Genomic DNA, 25,288 nt, shown 5'->3' on the forward strand with positions numbered 1-25,288 from the left:
TCAGACATCTGGTCCACACTGTGAAATATGTTTTTACCCAAATGTAGCTGACAGTCTGAACAACAGGAGCCCTAGTTTGCCTTCTGTCCATTAAAAAATGTCATCTGAAAACTGCTGGACTCAGTCTGACCAAGGAAGATGGTCAGAAGACTCTCAGTGGAAAATAGATTGATTCATTCTTACTATCTGAAGAAATAAAATGGTACTTACTTGTGTATAACCTCATGCTGACAACTCATCAGATCCTTTGTCTTAGTCTTTTTTATATCATTTTGAACTACCATGTTGTTAATGAAAAAGGAAACTGGTGACATTAACAGTTTTTTGTCTGAACAACAGTCCAAAACCCAAAGACATTCAATATATAATGACTTAAAACAAAAAAGCTGCAGCTCTGAGAAACTGGAAACAGCAAACTGCTTGGCATTTTTGCTTGATAAATTACTTGATAATCGACTATAAAAATTATTGTTGGTTAATTTTCTGTTGGTCGATAATCAAATACTAATCAACTAATTGTTTCAGCAATAGTAAAAAGTAACACCACTAAGCCACACTAGCTGCCCTGTGAGGCTATAATGCTCATTACAAAGAAAACAAAATTGTTGGATGAATGAAAAATCAAAATCAAGAGTTCAATCTTTACTAGTGGGGAAAAACAATGCCCAGTTCAGCCTGAAGGTGGTGCCAAAGGAAAAGCCTTGTTAAGTCAAAAGGGTTAATCTGTACAATGATTATTTTATTTTTGATTATTTTATTTTATAACATCTCAAACTCAACTTGTCAGGCTCAGCTCTACATTGTCAGACTTAGCTCAACTTTCATCTACGCTGTACTTTTTTCTAACAAAGCTAAAGGTTTATTTTAAACAGAAAGCGAAGCGAATTTCTGCCTTGAGTAGTTTGTGCGAATTTAGCTGCTGGGCCATTTGTGTTTACTTGCCCTGGCAAGCCAATGTACCAACTGTACGTTAGCTGTATGCTAGCTTAAGATGGACGCACCAACTGTGTGTGTGGGAGTGTTCCTGTGTGTGTTTGTGTTCAGCTCAGACTCTGACTGAACTCAGAATTCACGGGTAACTCTTCTTTCGATAATTTCATTCCAGAATCTCTCCTTTTTCTCTCGGCTCTCCACCAGTAAGGTATGCTGTTTGTTTGTTTGTGTTTGTCTGTCAGCAGGATTACAGAAAAACAACTGGGCCGATTTTCATGAAACCTGGTGGAAGGGTGTAGCATGGGCCAAGGAAGAACCCAATCAATTTTGGAGCGGATCCAAATCACAGGGTGGATACCCAAATTATTTTTCCCTTTCGTTAACATTGCGAGATAGGTCAATTGTGAGCTGAGATGATGAGGCTTCAGCTAGGCACAACCATATTTTGACACACTGTAATTCTAATAGTTTTGAAACACATCCAGACATATACTGTATAGTGGTTGCACTTGCAGATTTGCATATCATAGAAGACTGGACTTTTGGCCTTGGCGGAGATCTGCATTCTCCGAGTGCCCTTCTAGTTTTTGCATGTATTGAGTCATAATCCAAAGTATTGGACAAATTAAATTAAATTTGACCTGATGGCACCAGTTGAAAAGTCAGGGAGTCACTGACGTTATTACAATTCGTCCTGTAACATAAATATATGCACCAAATTTGATGGAAATCCATCCCATCGTTGTCGAGACATTTCACTAAAAAACAAAAAAAGGCAACCTCATGGTGGCGCTAAAGGAGAGGTTGGAGTATCACCAGAGTCATTAGGATACAGTGTCTACAAAATTTCATGGCAATTCATCCAAATATTTTGAGATTCAGTCTGGGCCAAAAGAGCTGAAAATATACAGGGAAATTGTTATGGGCTTTTTTCAGAATTGTCTGACATTTTACAGACCAAACAATTAATTAGTTAATTCAAAAGACATTTGTTGGATCAAATGATAGTAGAAATAATGGTTACTTGCAGCCCTAATTGTTATTGAATTGTTGAATTGGTATAAGTTATAATAGAGATTTGGCTAACAGTGAGGCAAAGTAATTCAAAGTAATGTCGTTGTGACATTAATGGGGTTTGCAAGGCTCAGTGATCTTTGATCAGCGCTTTGAGGCTTTATGAATAAAACCCCTGATGTCTCTGCTAATTCACTATTCTGCTGTCAACGCATAGAGTGTGACTGCATTTCCACTTTTGCCTTCATATAGCCTCATGCACAATCAATAAGCTAAAGTAATAATCGTGCACTTCCATCAATTACCTTCATTATGAATTAGCACCAAAGCAAAAGCATTCAATCATATTTCCCAGAGAATTGTTAACTTGAACAGTGGTAATGCATTAGGAGGGAATAATCTGTGGTAAATGCTGAATATATTTATCCCCCTGGTTGCTCCACTAATCAGCATTCACCCCCGTGCAGCTACCATAACTGAACTCTGATATACTGTATTATTGAAGAACAGAGGAGCAGTGAGAGACCCATAAAATCTGCAGGCGACGGTAGCAGACACAGATTTCTCATAATGGTAATTATAGATTTGGCAGCAGTGAAATATGTTACATAGTACGTGATGCAATTATTAACACCGGTCCTTTAACAGACAAGTCGCACCCGGGCCTCGCCTGTGACTGCTGTAATAAGTTTTAATCTGTTTTCATACACCACTGATGCAGCTAATGCCTGCACATGTCCTGATCTTTGTGCACCATCCAACACAGAATATAAAATATGTGGGACATAAAATATAGACAGTCTAGGCTGCAGCTCACCTACAGGAGTCAGTACTTACTGTAATTATTCAACTCTAGATCTTTGCCCTATAATGTGAGGAAAAACTCTTAATCAAACTGGTGTGAATTAAACTTTTTATTTGGCTACAGTGTTGTCAGAGCAGCAGGTTAGTCCTTCAAGTTCAAATTAAAATCTTTTCTACCATTTGGTGCCAGTTATTGACTGTATACAAAGATGGACGACATGACAGCTCCCCAGAAGTGAAGCCAAAACATGAATGCTAAACAGTAGTTTAGCATTTAGTTTAATCCCACTGTTACTGCAGTGGCTGCTGCATAGAGAAAGTTACATAGGCTTGTAGTACATACATAGTCAGTAGCCAGTAGTGGGTTTCATGAGGGGGCAGCTGACCAAGGGCCCACACTCACCAAGTGGCCCAATATATGAGCCCATAAGATCACACCCTAAGTAGTATCATGCAGTGGGCTGTGCATCTGCTACTTTTCCTGTACCTCACTATTCTGGTGGCATTGTGGTGTTCCTAGAAGGAACCCCCTGGCCATCGTTTTGCTTTGCTGTATTGGTAATTGGTAATTTAGTCTTTAAAACTAATTTTCAAAACACTGAGTGATTTTTCAAAAATGCTTAGTTTCATAATTAACTTACCGGTAGATATCAATGAGTAGGTTATATTATATAAGTTTCAGAATACACTTGATGTAAATCTGTGTCCCATTTTGAATTAGTGCAGCCAGGATTCTTTTTCAGATAAGAGGTTCCACTGTGCTACAGTCTACAAGGGCTAAGCTACTGCAAAAATGGAGAGAAAACCAAAATCTGCTGCACAGACGTGTTATGGAAGAGAAGCTTCAGTTTGTCTAATTGTTTCAGAGTCATTGGCAGGATTGCTGGTTTGAAACAGAAGGATGGACATCTCAAGCTGGACATTAACTTGTATTTGTTAACTTTGTTAACTGAATCATTTATTATCTTGGAGTTGAACCAGGTGTCTTTGAGAAACACAGAGCTTTGTAAGTTGTTTCTGAGTTTGCGAGAGTGATAGTATTGGAGAAATAATTGAGTGTGGTGGATATGTGGCTACAAATTGTTCTGCCAATCTTGTCGTAGTAGATAAGTCAGTAATACCGCTTATTTAATTAATACCTTAATCAAACTGTTATTGTGATGATGGTATTTTATGTTGCTGCATAGTAAAATCTTGTTAATGGAGGAAGTCAGACTCATGGCGTGCCCTTTCCTCTGTAAGTGATGTTGATGTTGTTGCCGTTTGGCAGATTGCTGTGTGGATTACTGCCTCCCATGGTTGCTTGTTTCTCAGTGGCAAACTGGTAGTAAAGGCCATTAACACCGGGCTGGGTGTGGTGATGCTGATGTGGGTGTTGTTTGAATATTCCACTTTATCTGTTCAGCTTTGGCTGCTGCAGCAGCACCTGTGACTGGCAGACGTATCGCTTCACGTTACCTGGAGAGACTCGATGCAAAAGCACTTATTTTAACATGTATTTTTTATTCACTTTATTATTATACAACAGAGCAAAATCATGTTAGTAGACTATTCGATTCAATTCAATTTCATTTTATTTATAAAGCGCCAATTCATAACACAAATTATCTCATTGCACTTTTCCTACAGAGCAGTCCATTACCATAGTCTTTATAATATTATGTGAAGACTTTAAAGTGATATTAGAAATTACATTCTAGAATGAGGTATTTTAAGTAGTACAGTATTTTAGGCTCATTGTAAGTTACTAAATTGTACCATATATGTTAGAGATATTATAGTAATATTATACTGTACATACATAAATACATTCAAATGATAAACTGTGAACTTGTGTTACGATTTTTTTTATGAGTCAGTAGGCTTACCACTGGCAATGTCTACACTGTGTCTGGGAACAATATTACTGATTATATTATTCAGTGACTGGGGAGGAGGGCCAACAAAGTTCAGTAGGCCTGTCCCGCCTGCGCGGTAAGCTCAGTAAACCTGCTATCGCTATGGCTCCACCAACACGAATTCAAAGCAGTAACTGTAAGTCCCACTCGAGAGGCTCTCGTTTCATGACAGTGTGGTGCGGTGGTATGTGCAAGGCAGGTGGTAACAAGACTGAAAAAGGTGGAGCAAATTCAAAATAATGTGGTGGCTAATTCAATCAATTTCCTTTCTGTGTCCACACAAAATAACAACCAACCTAATGTGAGAAGGTGTTATTGATTGTGCCATATATTATATTTCTATGCCATGAAAGCAGCAGAGGTAATAACAATACTACATGAAAAGTGTGAGCAGTATGCACACTATCAAGAAATACTAAAAAACTGGAGCACTAGTTCACTTACTTTAGTATTTTAAGCCCTGTTTAATATTTCTATAATATTCCTACATGGACTTATATGTAAGCGGTAGGGTTTATGACTTAAAGGAATAGCTTGACATTTTTGAAATCACACTTATTTGCTTTCTTGGGAAAAGAGTGAGGTAAGAAGTTGGATACCACTCTCATGTCTGTGTGTTAGGTATGGAGCAAGAGCCTAGCGTTATAATAAAACTACAGGGAGAATAACTTACTCTCCACTCAATGTAGGTCCCACTCATGTGCCACACATGTGGTTTGTGCATATAAACAGTCAAGTCGGTCTCCAAACTACACTTCTCAAGCACAAAGGGCAGATTATGCTTCCTCTACATGCGTTCTCTGGAGATTGTTTGAAGATATCTATTAACAGCGGGTTAAAGTTGGTTCGTTATGTGCCTGTAAGTACAGTAAATTCTTTCTCGAAAGACATCCTCTATGACCCACTACACAAAAGTATGCAGAAAAATCAATCAATGGGCGAATATATAGATGAGACTATAAAATCCCCCCTGAAAGTCTACGGCCAAGAGGTGATTGCTTTCAAGAAAAAATATTGCTGCCAAGAGAGATATCCAAATGGGATACACCTTTTAATCCCACCTCAAATTGATTGCTCCTTGTGGATGGATGGAGGTATAAATGAGTGTAAGAGGCTAAGCTTGAAAAGGTGGTCTAAGAAAATGCAGTCCACCTCTCTGAACGAGGTTGCATCAAAACAAGAGCATAAACATATCATATAAAAAGCGAAATCACGAGGAAGCTTACGGCTGCTGCTGTGGTCATCGACCAGTATGATCTCTTTGAGCAGGTGTGATGGAGTCCTCTGGATGGCTGTGTGGACGGAGCGCAGTAACACCGACAAGGCCTCGTTGACAAAGATGAAGATGACGCTGAGCTGAGGAAGATCCGATGAATATGACATGTTTCTGCACCTGGAGGGGGGGGGGGGATAAACAGAGACTTTCTTTGGTGACTCCATTAAAGGTGGAATCCATACAGGCAAATACCAGCATCATACATCTTGATCAGTTAATCAATTAACAGTGCACACATCGATGAACTGACTGACCCGTCCGGTCGTAAATCTGGGATTGGCCGGGTGAGGGAGATGCGGTCGCTAAGGTAACCGTTGTAGCCATAGTAACGGAACTTCCTGAGGGCGACCCTTCGACTCTCGGGGCCCAGGTCGTGACCCCAGTGGTCGAACAGCGAGGAGGCGGAGTCTGAGGCTGAGTCTGACGAGGACGCAGCGTCTTCACCGTCCTTCTGAGGGGCATCTGTGGACAGAGAGGGAGAGAGGTTGATGCAAACAGCTTTTTGGAGTACACATATTTCAGTATTTTCAATTTTTCTCCAACAGTTTTCTCCTAGACCCATCACTAACCACTGTGCTGCCAGATGCTGTGACAGCTACCTAATGTTACACTGTGGAGAAATTTAATGACAAATTAACTTCCTTCAGCTCTATTCACCAGCTTTGCAGGAAAAATGACTCTGACCGATGCTAAGTATGCTGTATGGTTATCAAACAAAAATTGTTTGCTGAGGGCTGAAAGAATCATTTCAGCAGCACAGGGGAAAAGGATGGAACACAAATGTGATGTGCAATAACAGGGATTTTCATTGTCATTACAAATAACTCATTCTGGCAGCCACGCCGATCCGTTTCTGCAGAGGTGGACACAAATCTGCTAACATGCCTAAGGAAACACCGGGCCACTTCCCATGCATGGTGGAAAACAATGAGAGTCGAAAGCATGCTTGAGGCCCGTTAGGAAAAAAAAAAAAACATTTGCAAGCAACAGAAAATATACTTGTGTTACGGACAGAGCAGGCCGGAGACAACAGTAAGGAACAGGAGGTTTTATTGTACAAGTAATTGATAGGCAGAATAGGAGATGACACGGATACTGTCCTTTGACTGGATGAACTGGAGTTCGGAGGCTGCAGACACAAACACGGGAGACTGTGGATCTCGGGCTGGGGAGGCGAACACAGGAGTGTGGAGGTTTGGGGCTGAGAAGACACTCACAGGAGACCGGATATACGTGGAACCAAGATCGGGAGCGTTGGAAGGCACAAGGCGTCTTGAAATAATGATCTGTCCTTTTCCGAACAAGACCAGACACCGACTGAGGTGAGGGATGGTGTTTTATAGGGGAGTGGAGTGATGATTAGGTGCAGGTGTGTAAGAGTGACAGGTGACTGGGATTAGTGCTCAGATGAGGGAGTGCGATGTGTGTGGTTAATGACAGGTGAGTGTGACTACTGGCTGGTGAGAACATGACAGGCTGTGACAACTTGGTGGTCTGAAATATTTATATTTCATGTTAATTATAGCGTGCAAACAGACCAAGAGGCTGCACTCATTTTAGCTCGTCATGATTCGAAACACAGATGTAGAGTGATGCTTTGCAGCCTCCCTGTCACCTGTTCTCACTGTGTGGCAGATTTGGGGCAAAGGAGCAGCAGCATGTGTTTGTCAGGGTCACTGGAAGATGGGGATCAACTGAGAGAGTGAAATATTCACGTGTGTGAAATCTGTCACATAACTAAACCAGCCGTAAACACAGCCTGACCTGTCACCTTAAACCAGAAACGTCTGCTTGGTTACAGTATCTCTGTTCTCAGTTCACTGTTTATGCGTCTCAATTGATGAGCGCTCTCCCGCTGACTGAGAAAATTGACCGACGGGTCTGACCCATCATACTGTTGTTTGTATTCCACTCTGAAAGCTAGGCCAACAGCTTCCACTAGCTTCCACTCAGAAAGTGGAGGTTAGTTGGCCGAGCTTGCTAACTTTAGTGCTGATTCCCACTAGACTGTTCTTACTTTTATTATTATTAAATTATTTTATATTGTTATTTTAAAACCCGCTGTGTCATCAGCAGCTCCTGCACTCTCAGTGTTGTGTTCGGTCCAAATTATAGATATATAGGAAGTCTGGCTAGCACCAGCTGGCTCTCTTTCATGGGTCCAGTTGAAATGACCAGACTGTCAAAACTCACAATATGACAAAGAGTAACACAAGTAGTGCTCATGTCACAGGTGGGACTAAGCAACGGCTAACAACGTTGGTCCCCAACTATTTTAAATGGAATGTACCTAAAGCCTGCTCGAAGAAGTCAAGCTAAATTTAACTGACTCAGGCTTTATCATTAGCTCAACTATAGGCCTATTTACATATGTATATAGTGTTTTATAAACATTTTTAGAAAAAAAGGGTAAAACTTAACTTCTTTTTGGTAATTACAACTTTGACCAAATGAGTACACAAGTCAAAACACACACACACACACACACACACATATATACTGTATATATATACTGTACATATATACTTCACTTTTTTTCCTCTTCTGACCTCCAGACAGGCCTTCTCTCCTTCCTAAGCTGAATGGGTTTTCTTATTAGTTTGAAGAGCAGTACTTCACCTTTTGGCAATAACATGCTTAATGCTCTCGTGCATGGAACCTCCCTTCAAGTCCCCTCAGAGCCTCATAATAAGCACCCTAAAAGCACTGCAACTGATACACTTTTCTTGGCCACAAATACATTGTGCTTTAGCACTGGAGGACAGAAGGAATGAGAGTGTGTACCTTTGAAAGGTTTCTCAGTGTAGCCAAATTCTCACGAGGGAAAAGGGCAACTGCACCCGTGTAGGTTTCTTGATGTTCGAGTCGAGAACAGACGAACAGAGGGAGTGTGTTGCGTCCTGCCCTGCATTGTGTCCGACAAATTTCATTATTAATTTAGTAGGACGTACCTAGTGTACCTCAGTAGGAGAAGTCAGTGTGAATCCAGTGGAACAGTGGTGAGAATGTGAGTGTGTGTATGTAACAGACTCAAGATTCAAGCGTTTTATTGTCACTCCAGCTGTACAAGAACACTCGTGTGAAATGATTTGGCTGAGAGGCTCCGTTACAGAAAGGATATATATAAGATAAAGATAAAAAAAATAAAAGATATATAAATAAAGATATATGAAGGATGTATATAAGGCATATAAATATGAAAACAGAATATAAAAAGCAATAAAGTATAACAGCAATAAAAGGTTTAAAAGTAGTAAGGGATACATATAATCAATAATCCATATTATATCTATATATTGCACACATGTGTGTGGGTGTCTGTGTGTATTTACACTAGTGTGGGGCTCCCAGCAAGTTGCCCTCCTCCTACGGCGCCATCTTACAACCATTCTTACAGTACCTACAGTAGTGTATGTCCACTAGTTCTTGTATGTGCAATAGGGACTGAGTGCTAAGTGCATCGGAGAATGTTTGTCTTAATTTATGCTCTGCATGTGTGTGCTTTACTGTGGACCGTCACAGAATATCAAATTCCAACTAAGGAGCACAACAGCAGATAGATTCAACATTAGATATATGTGTGTGTGTTTTGTTCTTACTGAAAGGTCATGTGAACACTCACATCTGAATGCAAAGCACAGTACTTGATAGTGATTTTTTTTCACATTATATTTTTACATATTATATCTTAACCAGGGAGTACATAAAATGTTAAAATCAAAATCAATCATCATTTACTTATTTCAACATGTGAACATTTTGTTTCCCCCAGCCGTTGCATACTAGTTACTCTCTTCATGTCAATGTGTCATTTTTGGGAAAAAAGTGAAAATTTCAGTTAAAATGTGAAAGTGGGAATTTTGCATGTGTCTTTTGCCTTTGAAGCATTAATGTGCTCAGCAAATTTCATGGCAACAATCATGACAGCTGTTTCCCTCAAATCCTCACAGTTCATTCAAAATTTGCCAATAATTCTATAGGCCATTGAGCGTCTGTTTGCGCCTGTAACAATGGATCAAATGACTATGTTTAATGTGAAAGTGGTCACGTGCAGTGAACATCCACAGAGAATTATCACCTAACTGTGCGGTTCTACGGAGCTCTACGGAGAGTTTTTGCATCTTTCAGCTCGTTATTTTGGTTTTCTGGCCCACAAACTCTACTGTAAAGAACTGTATGCTTCCTTCCCACAGCAGAAAAACAAAGTTAGCAACTAGCTGGTGAACATAGTGGAGCATTTAAAGAGTATTTCAACTAAAGAGCCAGATATTTTTCTCAGTAGTTCTCAGTATCAAAACAGAGCAAAATCTAAGTGAATATTGGACTTGAAATGAATACAATGTTGCTCCGTGTCTGCTGGATGTACAAATTGGCAGCTGTTTGCTAACATGTTAATGTTGTGTTTATAGATTTTTTCGATTCCCCCAAAGTGGCCAAAAAAATCAATTATTACTGCTTTAAGAATAAATTCAAGATATTTTGTTTAGCTCATATTTTGCTGTGATTAAAGGTCCAGTATGTAGGATTTAGTGGCATCTAGCGTTGAAATTGCAGTTTGCAACCATTTGAATACCGCTCTCTCACCCTCCTGTTCCAAGCGTGAAGGAGAAACTACGGTGACCGCGAAACTCGCGATGAACGTGAAAGGCCCTATCTAGAGCCAGTGTTTGGTTTGTCCATTCTGGGCTACTGTAGAAACATGGCGACATGGCAACAAGGGGACCCGCTCCCTCTGTAGATATAAACTGCTTATTCTAAAGTAATGACAACACAAGGATTGTTATTTTCAGATGATTATACACTAATGAAAACATACTTATAAAGATTATATTCCATTTCTGCCAATAGCTCCTCCCTAATGTTACACACTGGACCTTTAAAGGTTTATTCATTTAGGAAAAGATGAAAAGATGGTTATTTGCATTCTTTGCAAGAATCCTGGAAAAAGTATTAGCTCCAGCGCGTAGTTCTCCCTAATACCACTATTATTAATAGTTAAACAAACCAGATGGTTTAATCAGTGAGCTTTAGAGGTGCTGATATTCGGACTCCAGCTCCATTCTTAACATGGGGACAGTGAGTTTATTTGCCAAAATGTTAAACTATTCCTACATTTCTGTTGTGCTCTACAAATAAATGTGAACTAGAACAACTGAAATGATATTTGACAGATGACATTTTGTCCTAAGGGTGGGGCTATAGGAAAGCTCATGGAGTGTGTCAAATACGGAAAGAGTTCATCCTCTGGGGAGCATGACTGTTAAGTAATTTTATGCCTGACTATTAGATTTTGATAGTTCTTGCTTACAGGTGGACATTTAGGCCTGATGGTGGTGCTAGAAAGTCACTAGAGGGTCATTAAACTTCACCCTGAGTTGACCAAATGACCTATTCCTTACCTCTAGATCTTTAACTCCCCACTTCCTTTTCTTAAATATTTCCAGATTATACAGGGCAGAATGGAAAACATTAACTGTGAATGGGCTCACGTTTTGCCACAGCTCCACATGAATCTATGTTTTATGACTTACACTTTTATTTACTCCATCACACGAACCACTCACAGTTCCTCTTAATTTATATGTCCTCTTATCCTAACCTGACAGATCAGCTGGTAGTGCACACACAGAGCACCTTGGGGGTCAGAGGTCAACCCCTACATGTGCTACTCACTGTTTAGTCTGGCAGCATCCAGGTCTGCATTGTGACAGTAAACAGTGGAACTCTGTGCTGTGATACCCTTGTTGGGGAAAGGAACTTGGCTGCCTGTCAGTGTCTGCTCAGCTGTGATTACACACAAAACACACACACACTCAAACACACAAACACAAACATACATAATGCACACACGCAGACAAGAACAGTTCAGAAAGAAAGAACGAGGTGGACATATTTATTTTTATTTGCTGCATTGAAAATAAGGTTTTAAAACATTAAGACGTTCAAGAAAAACTTTCTCATAAAATGCAAGAGAGAGAGCACAAAAGACAGAAAACTAGTGAAGAGCGAGAGAGATGGAAGAGGACGAGAAAAAGCCAGAGGAGTTAGGAGAGTGACAAAATAAAAGTGCTGACAGGATGTGGTGCGTGGTATGAGAGAGTGATCAGGAGGACGAGAGGCAGATACAGTGATGAGCAGAACAAGAGAATAAAGGGTTTGTGACAGCAGGTATTCATCCCTGGGCATTTGTAAACTAGGCGACCCTGAGCTCCGTCACATCAGCTCGCAGACACACACTCTTTTATTGGCTCAGACACTGAGACAGCTCCCTGTCCACACACACACACACACACGGCATCAGGCCCAGACTCCTCATAAACTAATGGATTAGGAACGGGCAGCTCTGCTGGGTGACAAAGTGTCTCACCTTGTCCTCCAGTCACTTCACGCAGAAGTGGCGTGCTGTTGGCTCAGCAGGCCGGACGCTGCACGCTGCGGACCAGATCTCAACCCCCAGCACACACTGTGACAGAGCTGCGGTCGGGACCAGTGCAGTCAGAGCCGAGATCTGGTTCAGTCAAGTCTGACACCAGCACTATTCCAGACTAGCAACGGTGAGTTTAGGGTTAAGGTAAAAGGTTTAAGACAATTACACAACATACACTAAGCCAATTTCTTTCATTGTTTGTACTGTGGAGAAAGGGAAAAATGTGGACCTGCGGCTGTAAATGCTTTTCACTCTGAAATCCAATTGCATCTGCTTTTGTGACTGAAGTACAAATGTACAAATTGAAATGTAGACGAGTGTAAGAAGAAGAATGTAAAGCTGAAATATGTGATGCTTTTGAATTAATATACCATATTAGCATCTGTAAGTTAGAGGGTGGTGAAACTCATAAACATTTACTGTACTTGGATACAAGCTACATGTTTTGCTCTTCAGAAATGGTGATTTGGTTTGTTAAACTGCAGCTACTAGACAACTGAACAAAATGTGATTGTCTTGCAGTCTTTTATGGAGTTTGCGCAATTTTTTTTGCTTGTTCTTAGTGTCAAATATTTGGGCAGACATGGAATACCAGCCCAGACTGATGGACTTTGAAAACACCAGGGACAACAATGGAAGGGTTAGGCATACAGTTCAGTACATGTGCCATTCCCTACAGTACATATAAACTGGTATTTATGAAAACAGAATGTGTGGTGAGAATGTGCGCCCCACTCTCATACTCCAGACCACCGGGTTTTCTAGAGCGAGTTCAGTGTGAGATAGTCAAGTGGAAACAGAAAACCAAATCTGATGTGCAACGTTATTTGTTCAAAATGATGCTATACATTTATTTCAATGACTGTTTTGTGCTCAGTTTTGCTTTTAGTGTATTCCCGTGTTTCATCATTTCCACCTTCTACCTTATTGTGAAGCACTTTGTAAACTCTGGTGCTATAATCGAAATCATTATTGATTACCATTCTGACGTTTATTGAGAATGATTGAGGAACAATCTTACTGCTGATACAACCCTTTCTTCTAGAAACGATGTTTATATACAACATTTTCTTTTAATATAATGAGGAAATGTTGACACTGCACAACATATTTCATTTGTTTTCCACCAAAATATCAGATCTTGCAATACAATACCAGCTCGAAACAACTACATTATTTAACTTTATGCTTATGTTTAGGCACTGGAAGCAGTTGGTTATGGTTAGGGAAAGATCATGGTCTTATATTAATACAGAAAAAGTGACTTGAATCACGAAACACAAAGTAATAATTAACATTTAACCACCATCTATTCCTAATCCTAACCAAAGTGCTTTTGTTGTCTAAACCTTACCACAGGCGGGACTCTAGAGTCACCATTCATTAAACCTGCAATAACAGATTTGTGGCCACATGGGGGCAGCAGAAACAAGTTATGAAGAAAACACTGACATGTCATCACCTTTTAAGTTCATATAGCGAACTTGTTAGCAGACAGTTGCTTATTTACACATCCAGCAGTTACGGATTCATTTGGAGTTGTGTTTCTGGCCACCTGACAAATGTAAGTCCAATATTCACTCTCTTTTAGCTCAGTTTTTGGTATCTACCAATATCTGGTTCTTTAGCTGCATGTCACATTACACGTTGTCATTTGATACATTGCTATTATAAAAATATTGCTTATAGCTGCTTTAAATATATTTACATACACGTCACCAACACAGTTAGTTTTCACTGCGGACTAACAAACACTGTACAACATTCTCCATCACCTTCACTGTATTTTCCATGTGTGGAAAAGTAGATTGTAGCTTTGAGAACTGGAATTTCTAAGTTTCTAAAATGCCTTTCTTAGACTACCTGCACCATTTTTAAAAACAAGTCAGAAATTCTTTTCTGCGGGATATTTTTCTTTTGATTTACATGTCATGTAAAAAATCACTTTTGTTTGGTTTGATGTGAAACCAGACCACCCCCTGCATATCAAATGCTCGCTAGGTAACAGCTCGGCAGCTTGGCTGTAAGCTGAGTTTTGATTGACAGTCAACTGGTAGACGATGAGATGAAGTGCTGGATGGCAATTTTACAGCAGGAAGTAAGAGGCAGTTGGAGGGAAAAAGAGAAACCAAAATAATATTAAAGTCTAAACCGAACTGTGAACAAAATCCAGGATAATCAAAGCTCCACAGAGTCTTGGTACAAGATGCATATTTAAGCCAGATGTGATAGTTACAGTAAAAGAGAGACAGGAAATTCAGGGGAGAGAGAGGGGATGACATGCAGCAAAGGGCCGGGCCGGACTCCAACCGCTGCAGTAAGGACTCAGCCTTGATACGTGATGCGCGCTCTACCAGGTGAGCTACCGGGGGAGCCCCTGGAGTCGACATTATTAACATGTAAGTACTGGCCTGTCAGTGTGGAGAGGAAATGCTAGAGGGTTGTGACGATGATTCAGGGCCGGATCTTGTTTAGAATTCCTGCTCTGCTGTCTGTGAGTCAGCGTAACAGATGCTTCCAGCGTCTACTTATTCTTTTTTGAAACCTTTTCACCTTTTTGTAATGATGTTGGCCTCAATTCAGCTAGTTTCTAAAGACTCACCGCAAAATACTCTACATACAATATGCCCACATTCTAGCACATCAGTTCAGGGAAATTGAATGTTGTCAGGATTTGGAGTTCATATCCTGTTTGCAATCAGCTCTTATTTTGACGGAGTGAAAGTGTTTCTGACTCACCCGTCTAGATCGTGTTTATCCTCCGCATTAAATCACATTGTAAAATCAGGCATCTTCTGTTTATTCAGCCCCATTGATTTGTGTGTGGGATATAAACACAAGCATAAACAGCTTAAATTGATCAAGACCTTAAATGGGACATGAGCCCGATTTGCAAAACACAGTGCGTGGATGTAAAAACACTCAATTAGACTTCCGTGCCTCCTCCGTGTACTTTCAAGTTGCTCATCAGCCCCGCATTGAAACGCTTGCTGTGGCTGCTGCTTCGCAGGAACCTATCCCAGCAGGCTTTGCACAAACACACACCCACTCACACCCGAGGATTTGAGAGAATTTGTTTTCGTGGAGAGAATCTCATTTGCTCTGCAAGCCCTGCAACATTATCTCACTCCGAAAGCTTTTTGTGTTCCAATATTTAAAGAGGCAAAAGGGAAAACACAGGCAATTCATTTGCCTTTTGTACTGACTCCGAGCCCCTTCAAATCACACAACGGCTTCCTTTCATATCACAGCGAGCGATGACTCACAAAAAGTGTCTTTTCAATTGTTTGCAATGTGTTTGATTGCGTTGCCAGGAGCACGCTCACACAAGAGTAATTTGCAAAATGTGGTGCTGCTCCCAGCTTGGGCAAAAAGCGAGCCCATCTGCACATCGCCCAAGTGAAGGAAGCTAGTTTTTGCACATTGTGTGCTGCTGCCTTTTATGGTACAATGACACACACATACTGACAGAAAGAGAGAGAGAGAGTGTGTGTGTGTATGTGACAGAGAGAGAGAGAGAGAGAGAGAGAGGCAGCCTTGTGCAAAAGTTCACACATGATTAATTTAATCAAGCAGTGAGCAGATGGTGATTTCTGTCTTCCTCCTCTCTCCTCAGGTATGAGTAATGTGTTTAATGGATCACACCTGGACAAGTCAAATCTATACTTACAGTGTAACCAGAGAGACAGAGCGAGACAGGGACACACAGGAAACCAGAACTGAGATGCATTAGCACTTTAAGATGTGGAATTGTAACTTTGCTGGCTTCATCTATCTGTTAAAGTCAGGGTTTGTTTGGCATTGAAAATTAGGTCTCCATTATGGCAAAGCTCCACAATGGCTTTATTCAAACATGACAGGACTGTTACAGATAGACCTGAATGCCGCTTTATATTTGGCACCTTGTGTGCTAGAGGGAGTGGTGGTACTCCTGGAGAACTGGGGGTGAGTTGGAAAACAATGATGTGAAGAAAGAGGAGTGTTTTCTGTTCTCTCACAGGTATCACTGATAGATTCCAGAAGAATAGTTCGACATTTGGGAATTTGGTTTCTTTCCCCGCTTTTCACTTGTGGATCCCTTCATATTTTCTCATTCATTTGCTCATTTATTATATGGAATATAGAATTAATCTTAGTATTGCTGCAGTTTGCATCAACATTCGTACTCCTTCTCAGAGCCATAACATAACAAATCTGAACACACAGACATGATACACATATTTTTAGATTCAGTGTGACTTACACTTTTTAATCTCTGATGTCTGGCTTGAATAAACGGCATTAAATACGATTAGAAAGCAAATAAAAAAGACGCTCCTTATAACTCCAGAACTTGCCTGAGAAGTTTATGTTTTCTTCAGTATCAAAGTCATCCAATGACAGCTCTCTGTACGTTCATGGGTACACTGCAACCAGGAACTGCTAATAGCAAATTCGGTATACTTTTAACAGTGCCGATTGCAAATATAGGCCTCAAGTTATAGCCCACAGCGTAACTAACTGACTCCATGGCAACGTTATACTTCCTCTTTACATCCCCCAAATTATGGAAACTATAGTTTCAAAACTTAGAGCATGATTATCCCCCAAATAGAAGTCACACAAAGAATATTAATAGGAGTGACAGAATCCATTAATAGTGTTTTTCATGTTGCATTATCAACATATTGTTTTGACAGTACTAAGGCTCAGAATGTGCCATAGACATGGTTCTTATATTCCTGGTACACTATCTCTCCTCTCAAGTTGCAGTTTACATCCATCTGAGTGGTCTGTCCAGATAAATGTAGTGAATATTTGTAAGGAATTGAATAAAAGGTATAAAGTGTATTAGAGGAAAGCCCGTACTGTGCTCATTATTGTTTACTCATTGTGTCGTCCCAGTCAACATGTGTGTGTGAAATCTGGAATCACTCAATTCATTCTTAAATTCTGGCTAAAAACCTATTTAGAGGTCACAATGACCTTTGACCTTTGAGTCAGAAGTGTCACCTATTTAGTGTCCGACCAGCTGTGAAATATGGTCACAATCTCCCCTTCTGTTCCTGAGTCATGGTGATGAATAATGGCCAAAAAAGTGTTTTTCCAGGACATTATGATGTCACAGTGAAGTTGACCTTTGACCTTTTGGGTGAAAAATTGTATCACTTCATCGCTGTATTCCATTAAACATCTGTTCAATCTTCAATTCAATTCAATTTTATTTATATAGCGCCAATTCATAACAAAAGTTATCTCATTGCACTTTTCATATAGAGCAGACTCTATAGACCGTACTCTTTATAATATTAATTACAGAGACCCAACAAATGCCACCATGAGCAAGCATTTGGCAACAGTGGCAAGGAAAAACTGCCTTTAAGAGGCAGAAACCTTGGACAGAACAGAGTTATGGCCAAAAACTACTCTTACTCTTTCGTCCTGCTCCACCAGGAGAAATGAATAAATTAAATGAAACTGAAAAGTAGACTGATCTGACACCATCTATCTCATCTACAGCAGTAACTGTTATTCAGCTCTCTACTGAGATCTCCAAAAGAACAGAGAAGATACACCACAGCACTGAAATTCCTATCTGCAATTTCCTTGTGCAAGCCGACTTATCTAAATTTGTACTCCCTCGCTTTGATAACCCTCACCTCGTTGTTTACTGAGCGGAATAATGCAGAGTGTTTTCTCCTCTCGCTCTTCTCTCTCCAACACAAAGCTTGACAGGCTGCAGATTAAAGATCAAAGAGGCAGATTCCATTATCAAGTCATTTCCCTCCTTTACCACACTAACAGCCTTTTAAAACTATCAGCCATCATTTTCTCCCCATCTTTCTGTCGTCATAGTGTGATGGCAGTCCTTCTGCCTGCCTGTCTCTCTCTCAGTACTGTGTGTGTGTGTGTGTGTGTGTGTGTGTGTGAAGACAATTGATCGCTTCCCTCTGCAGCTTGGCCAGAAACATTATCCCTCATGGCTCTCATGAGATTCACACACATATGCCCGCACACACACTTACATACTCATACTGGATGAAGCACTGACAACACACACACACACACACACACACACACACACACACACACACACGCACACCATGGGGAGCATACATGATGGGAGGGTAATCTATGTCTTGATTGCAGCTTGACTGCAGTCTGGATTCTCCAAGTCGTCCACTTCCAGAAATCAATACAGACTGAGTGGGTCTTCCTGTAAGTCCATATGGCTCTTTGCTGCAACAGACGGCTCCACTGCACCACTAATTACATTACAGCACTACTGATAAGGTTTCATTGTCTCATACAAGCAGATTGGCAGGACAATGTAACTGATGTAAAAGGCATTTCTTGGAAAGAGGGATGTAAAAAGAAAAAGAAAAGAGATTTTCTTATCAGACACAAATGATATTAAGTTCTTCAATCTCATTCTACGTAATTTGCTCATTCTCAGAAAAAAGGCCGCATCCCTTTCATGGTGTGATGATAGCGTGACAACTGCACGATGTACGGCTCAATTAAAAACCATTTTGAGGGCCTTTTCCCATTAATTTATTGAAATGAAGCCCCTGCTGAAACATTATATTGGAGCTGTGGAACACTGACAGGGATCTCTCAAAAAATAAACCAGTGTGATATTGGTTAGTAAAAAAGTTAGAGAGGAAAGCCAATTTACGTGATTGGAGCGCTGGGATTAAACAAAAATGCGTGATGTGTTTTACTGGTTGAAAAATTACTTGGTGTAGGATTTGTTTTTACTACATTTTCATAAACCTTGTTTCAAGATGCATGTTTACTTATTTATCTGGATAACTTTGATGGAACATCTGTCCATGTTCCCAATTTGATCAAGGTTTGTTCCCAAATTTCGTGGCAATCTTGTTGAGACATTTCACTCAAAACCACAAATGTCAACTTCATGGTGGTGCTAGAGGAAAGGTCAGGGGATCACCTTAGGTTAGGTTAGTTTGTAGCTAGCTAGCTTTTAATGATGATGACACCCCCACTGACCTCAGTACTTTTAAGGGTACCGACCGAATTGCTGTGCCAAATTTCGGTGAGAGCGCATCTGGGTGAGAGAGTAAAGTATAGAGAGAAAGAGAGCGAGCGAGACTACGTCACCCTTGCTGCTTGTTCAAGTCACAGAGACACGTGTGTGCATGGTGAGCAGGAGAGAGCGAGCGGCAGAGAGTGGCGTTGAATACGAGTGTTGCAGCGGAAAAGGTGAGCAGTGAAGTTGTCAATTTGGTAGAAAATGTTCAGTGTAGGTTACAGTTTGTCAGTGAACAAAGGCTGCAGCTTCTCCTGTGTGTTGTTTCCTAACTGCTGGAGTATCTTCGCTATGATGATCAGCTCTGCCTACGTTGAGTGGGTACTAAATCACACACTGGGGCAGCATAATGCTGGTGTTGTTTGGTTCAGTGTGTAGGATTATGGTGGTGATGATGATGATGATGAACAATTTAACTATTCCACAGAAAACTGATGCCCTCTCCTAAACAGCCTGCCTCTGACTCATAAACAAGCTCAGTGAGAATTCAAAGATAAACTCTGCCAGGACTCAGAGAGGACGCCAATAAAAGTTGAGTGACAGTGAGCCAATTTATGACCCTCACTAATCCCCCCTCAGGATGATATCTGGACTTCATCAATGAAGGGAACAAGGACCAAAAGAAACCAACTTTGCAATTCAGAGTCAAATGTACATGAATTGATACACAATGTTTAATTAATGTTATAGGAAGAATGCAAAGTTATATTTCAACATACTGATTTTGATACAGGAACTGAATCCAGAAAGGAGATGTAAAAGGGAATGTTGAATGTCACACTTAATGTGTGCCTGCCAGAGGGTTGGTTCTTCCCTCTTCTTCTGCATACCTCTCAGAGACAAAAATAAGACATCCCTGTGAAAAATATGGACGTAACACTGACCTGTATTGATTTTATTTTACTTTCTCATTTGCTGTTATAAGTATATGTATGCATATATATATATATATATATATATATATATATATATATATATATATATATATATATATATATATATATATATGAACATATATATGTGTATTAATAATAACAGATGTAACATGATTGTCATTACCAGTCTAATACTCATAAGGCTGACAGGATGTCATCCTTATGAGTATTCATATAATATGTTTAGTGTCTTTCTGCAACTGATGAGAGTTGTAACATGGAAGCATTAAATTGGTAACAAACAATTAATTGTTTAGGAAGAAATTAGTACAGCAAAATAATTCAGACAGAACAGATCTGGGGTGGGAGTGAAGCGTTGTGCCGATGACATCACATCGCCGCCCCCAGAGAAAGCCCAAACAGTCTAGTCTTCTCTGCGCTTCAAGCGTCTCTTCTCTTCAACACTTTGTAGACCCTTAACAAAGTTCTGTGACTCACGCGGGCTGCGGGCCGTTATATGTTATAAATAAATAATAATGTTCAAATTGAGAAGTTTGGACTTTTACAACTGAATTTTTGTTGACAGAGTACCGAAAAAGGTACCGAATTCCAACTACCGGTACTGTACTGGTATTGGTTCAAATGTGAACGGAACCTAACCCTACCAGTGATTCAGAGTTGGACCAAGGTTGTAAAAAATGTATTTTCATTTAACAATAAAACATCAATAAATATAAGTTAATACAGATAGATTCAAGTACAGTAAAGTTGAGCAAAGTGAGTGCAAGTCACGACTCTGTTCAGGGGAAGAGAGCAGGTGATAAAAACTGCTCTGGGAAAACCACAAAGTACCTTACGTGTTCTCCTCTGTGACCTCTTACACAACAATACTTCTGGTTGAAAGGGATGAATGAATTAGATGCAGAGAGATGTCATCTTTATGCAAATGAATTACTTTCCCCAGAACAATGCCATCCGGCGTCTCTCACTTGAAATATACATCAGCATGTGCTGCTATGCAGTTGTTTAAAATATGCATCAAAACAGATTGGAAAGGTTTTTTCCTCCATAGAAGAGATTTGCATTTGCGGCAGCCTGTTTACTCAAACAACACAATATGCTTGACTTCTGGGGGCATAATCAGAGGAACAGAAGGGCATGCATGTTCTCTAAAAAAAAAACTGACACTGGGAGGAAAAACCTGTTACTGGTGCTTGGGGAAACCAATTAGGACACAGCAGGAGAACAGCTGGTTTGTTGTGAAGAGAGAAGAGGAGAGGTGAGAACAGAGAGAGGAAGAGGAGAGAATTTAATACCTTTCAATCCAAACCACATCATATACAGTATATTCTCTGTAAAGTAAAGACTTAAGGGACAGTTCACCCCAAAATCAAAAATACATATTTGTCCTCTTACCTGTAGTGCTATTTATCCATCTAGATTGTTTTGGCAGCAATTTTTCTTAACAACAGCAATGTCTCTTTCCAGAAATCATGACCCGGTTACTCAAGATAATCCACAGGCAAACATCTCTATGACCGATATCTCCAAAACTCCCACCAAAACAATCTAGATGGATAAATAGCACTACAGGTAAGAGGAAAAATATGTATTTTTAATTTTGGGGAGAACTGTTCCTTTTAGCTGTCAGTGCTAACAATGAAGTGCAATTTGCTCAAAATAGAGACACATTTGAACCACATACAAGTCACACTATGGTTTAGTATTGTACAGAGGTGTTCATAACCTGGGGAAAGTGGAAATAGCGGTGACAAAAACTCAGAGAGCAACAACAACAACAAAGGCAAACAGCATCAAAGACAGCTGGGGGAATCAGAGGATTTAGGAGCTGTTAGTCTGTCACAGAGGTGCAGGAATCATCTACAATGCTTAGCCAGCCGAGACCCTGAAACCATTCATACTGAAAGAGCTGACCACAAGGCACTGGCACAGATACTGCATGTACACAAAGGCAGAGAACCAGAGGAGGGATAGAGATGTTTCTTCACAAGGCAACACAACCAATTAAAGGATGTTTAATGAAGACGATCTGTTTATGACTCGTTCTGTTTATAAGATGATTTTAGATATTTAGGACCCTCCTAGTGACTTTATTTCTCAAATGCGACAGGTAACAAATCTAGAAATTGTATTGATTATGAGAAAAAAATAAGAAGAAGGCATACTTTATTAATCCCTCTAGGGAAATTCAATTTTTTCAAGCACATGCATAAACAGGACCTATACACATGCATTAATGTATGGAGAGATGCCAGAGCGAGGGGGTTGCCTCATAGGACGGCGCCCCGAGCTAGGGGTTCACTGGGGTGAACTGGCATTTCTCCAGCTACCAGTTCACACCCCGTTTTGTGGTCCGTGCTGGACTTGAACCTACGGGCTGAGCTGCTGCCACCCCTATCTGATCATAAACCAAAGTACTGGACAATTTAAAATTTTGACCTGATGATGGTGCTATATGAGAAGTAAAAGGATCATCAAAGTTATTACAATTTACCCCAAGTAAGACACGAATGTCCAAATGCCATGACAATACATCTAATAGTTGTCTAGACATTTCACTAAAACCCAAAAATGGCAACCTCATGGTGGCGCTAGAAGAGAAGTCAGGGGATCAACAAAATGAGTACGTCTCATCCTCTCAGCACCTTTAATATCTGGACCAAATGTAATGGCAATCTATCAGATAGGTGTTGAGATAGTTCAGTATGGACCAAAGTGGTGGAATGACTGATGACATTGCCATCCCTAGAGCCACACCGCCACCGTGGTTTAAAATCTCAAGCATGGCAGAAAATATTACAGAAGACGAGGATACCAAGTTAGAAAATTAATATTGATTGATAATGTTAATATTGTAGTGTCCGAGTTAACTGCTTTGGAGGATAGGTAATGCTTTACAAAAACAAAGCTTAATGCGATTTAGCCTATGCAAAGTATGCACGCTTGCAGATTTAGTGTGAAATGGGCACTGACAAAGGGTTACAAGTAGACAGTGCTAAGGGTCACACAAGTGTTCAGTTATTTCACACTACTTCACTACTTGTTTTTTAAGTTTCTGATGGCCACTTTGCTTGTAAGGAGTTGGCAATGGTGCTAGTGAGCTAAAAAAACTCAACTAGTTCAGTCAGTATGCCTCTGCTCATTGTTGAGGCTGAAGCCAACGCAGCACTTTTGTCCTGAGAACCTGCCAAAATTAATTTCTGCTGTCTTTTCAATGTCCTGGTTTATTAAGCTCACAATGGGCTTATTCCTGGTTGGTTCCCACATCATAAGAGTACTAATTTAGTAAAATAAGTCACAGCTCTGGGGTGAGACCAACATTCTCACATGGGTGTGTAACAAAAGGACATAAGAACCCAAACTAACTGTGTCAAAGGCTCTTCTGTTAGAAATATGTCCAAGAGCTGTTTCATTCTGCAGCCTAAGTGTAACCAGCAAACCAACTGGCAGCATTTCAGACTCTGATACTGACTTGAAATGAATGAAATAATGCTATGTACCCACTTGCACACAATGCATGGCCAGGAGTTTGAGTCTGAGATGAAATTAATATCTCTTCCACAAACAGGCATGCCATTTGCTGGTAAATGAAAATATTTCTCCTTTGATTTTGCAGATCAATCACATATCCAGCGAGGCTCTCAGTGTGCACTGACGAGGTTTGTGTGTTTAGCTCCAAGCTAATATCCATCACAGCGTCTCATAGTCATGCTAATCACACCGATAAGGTGCCAACATGACTCACACCCACTCTCATTTCAGCTGCCACACACACACACACAACACAAGCACATAAATCAAAGGTAGTATATGATTTAATTCCTGGGAGCTAATGCTTGACGGATGTAAATGAAGCTGCTCATTTCTCCATGGCACAAAATGACCATATTAAATCTATAGGGGGCCGATCAATATCTGTGAGTCACTGATACTTGAGGTGCTGGGTTTACTGGCTTTCAGAGCTCACTTAGATTGGAACCAAAACTTCACACTGACTGGATTCCCCACTACTTATGTCACAGTCTGTCTTGTTCTCGTCCTGTCACTTCGCACTTCAGACTCCCCTTCACTCTGCACTCCCTCACCTGATTATTAATTCCCAGCACCTGTCACCCATCGCACACCTGCACATAATCAGCCACTCTACTCCCTATATATACCCAGCTCCTCACCTCAGTCAGTGTCCGGTCTCGTTCGCTAGAAGGACAGAGCTACGCCTCCTACCTTCAGTTTACCATGGACTCTACTACGACGCTAGTCATAGTTCTCAGTCATCCAAGAGCTGCTAAACCTTCACTCGACTCCAGTCTCCTGTGGATAAGTGTTCATCCGGCTCCAGAGTGTCTTCCGTCACCAGTGTGTGTGAATCCAGTTCCCGTCGCCTCGTGTGCAGCTATCCAGCTCCTGCACTTCACTCCCATCAGTGATCCAAGGGACGGTATCTTCTCTGCTCTTATCAGCTCTCATATTATCTCTGTAATCAATAAACCCTCGAAATCACCTTACCTGTGTCTCCGGGTTGGTCTGTTCCGTAACAACTTATTTGCATTTTCAAACTGTCCAGTGATATATGACGTTGCTAAGAATGAGTGACAACTAAGGCTGGGATCCAATAGCTGGTTCCATTTTTGGATCTGGTTCCAGGTTGGTAAAATACCCCGATGCGCTAAGCTCAGAGGCTAACAAATCTCTAATATCTTTTATTTCTCCTTGCCATTTTTTCTTATCAATGAGCAATGTACAAAACAGGCTTGTCGTCTTTAGCTAGTAGCCATCACCTTTGCTGGTTAAAATGACAAACATCTGCCTTTTTCACGACACACTTTTTGACATGTCACAGAAGGATGGCTTACTGGGACATTTAGTAGCTATGGTTAATGTTTTCAGTAACACCTGTGCATATGGCCGAGTATATCAGCTGTAGTTAATTAATGCTAATTACTTCAGTAACTTGACCACAAAAGTGAAAACAAAATGAAACTTGTTTGTTACTGAGCTTTCTGCAAG

General features: G+C 40.4%; 1 protein-coding gene across 2 annotated transcripts in view; it reads right to left on the reverse strand.

Annotated features, from left to right (window-relative positions):
- The window catches only part of galnt18a (UDP-N-acetyl-alpha-D-galactosamine:polypeptide N-acetylgalactosaminyltransferase 18a), a 163,054-nt gene that overhangs the window by 64,265 nt on the left and 73,501 nt on the right, over positions 1-25,288 (reverse strand). For both annotated transcript variants that reach the window (XM_044193845.1, XM_044193846.1), the window contains exons 2-3: positions 6,180-6,387; positions 5,876-6,042 (exon numbers count right to left, since the gene is read on the reverse strand). In XM_044193845.1, coding sequence (XP_044049780.1) covers positions 5,876-6,042; positions 6,180-6,387 — 375 coding nt within the window. The remainder of the gene's footprint in view (positions 1-5,875; positions 6,043-6,179; positions 6,388-25,288) is intronic.

Source organism: Siniperca chuatsi, linkage group LG4 (genome assembly GCF_020085105.1).
Source record: "Siniperca chuatsi isolate FFG_IHB_CAS linkage group LG4, ASM2008510v1, whole genome shotgun sequence".
Taxonomy (NCBI): domain Eukaryota; kingdom Metazoa; phylum Chordata; class Actinopteri; order Centrarchiformes; family Sinipercidae; genus Siniperca; species Siniperca chuatsi.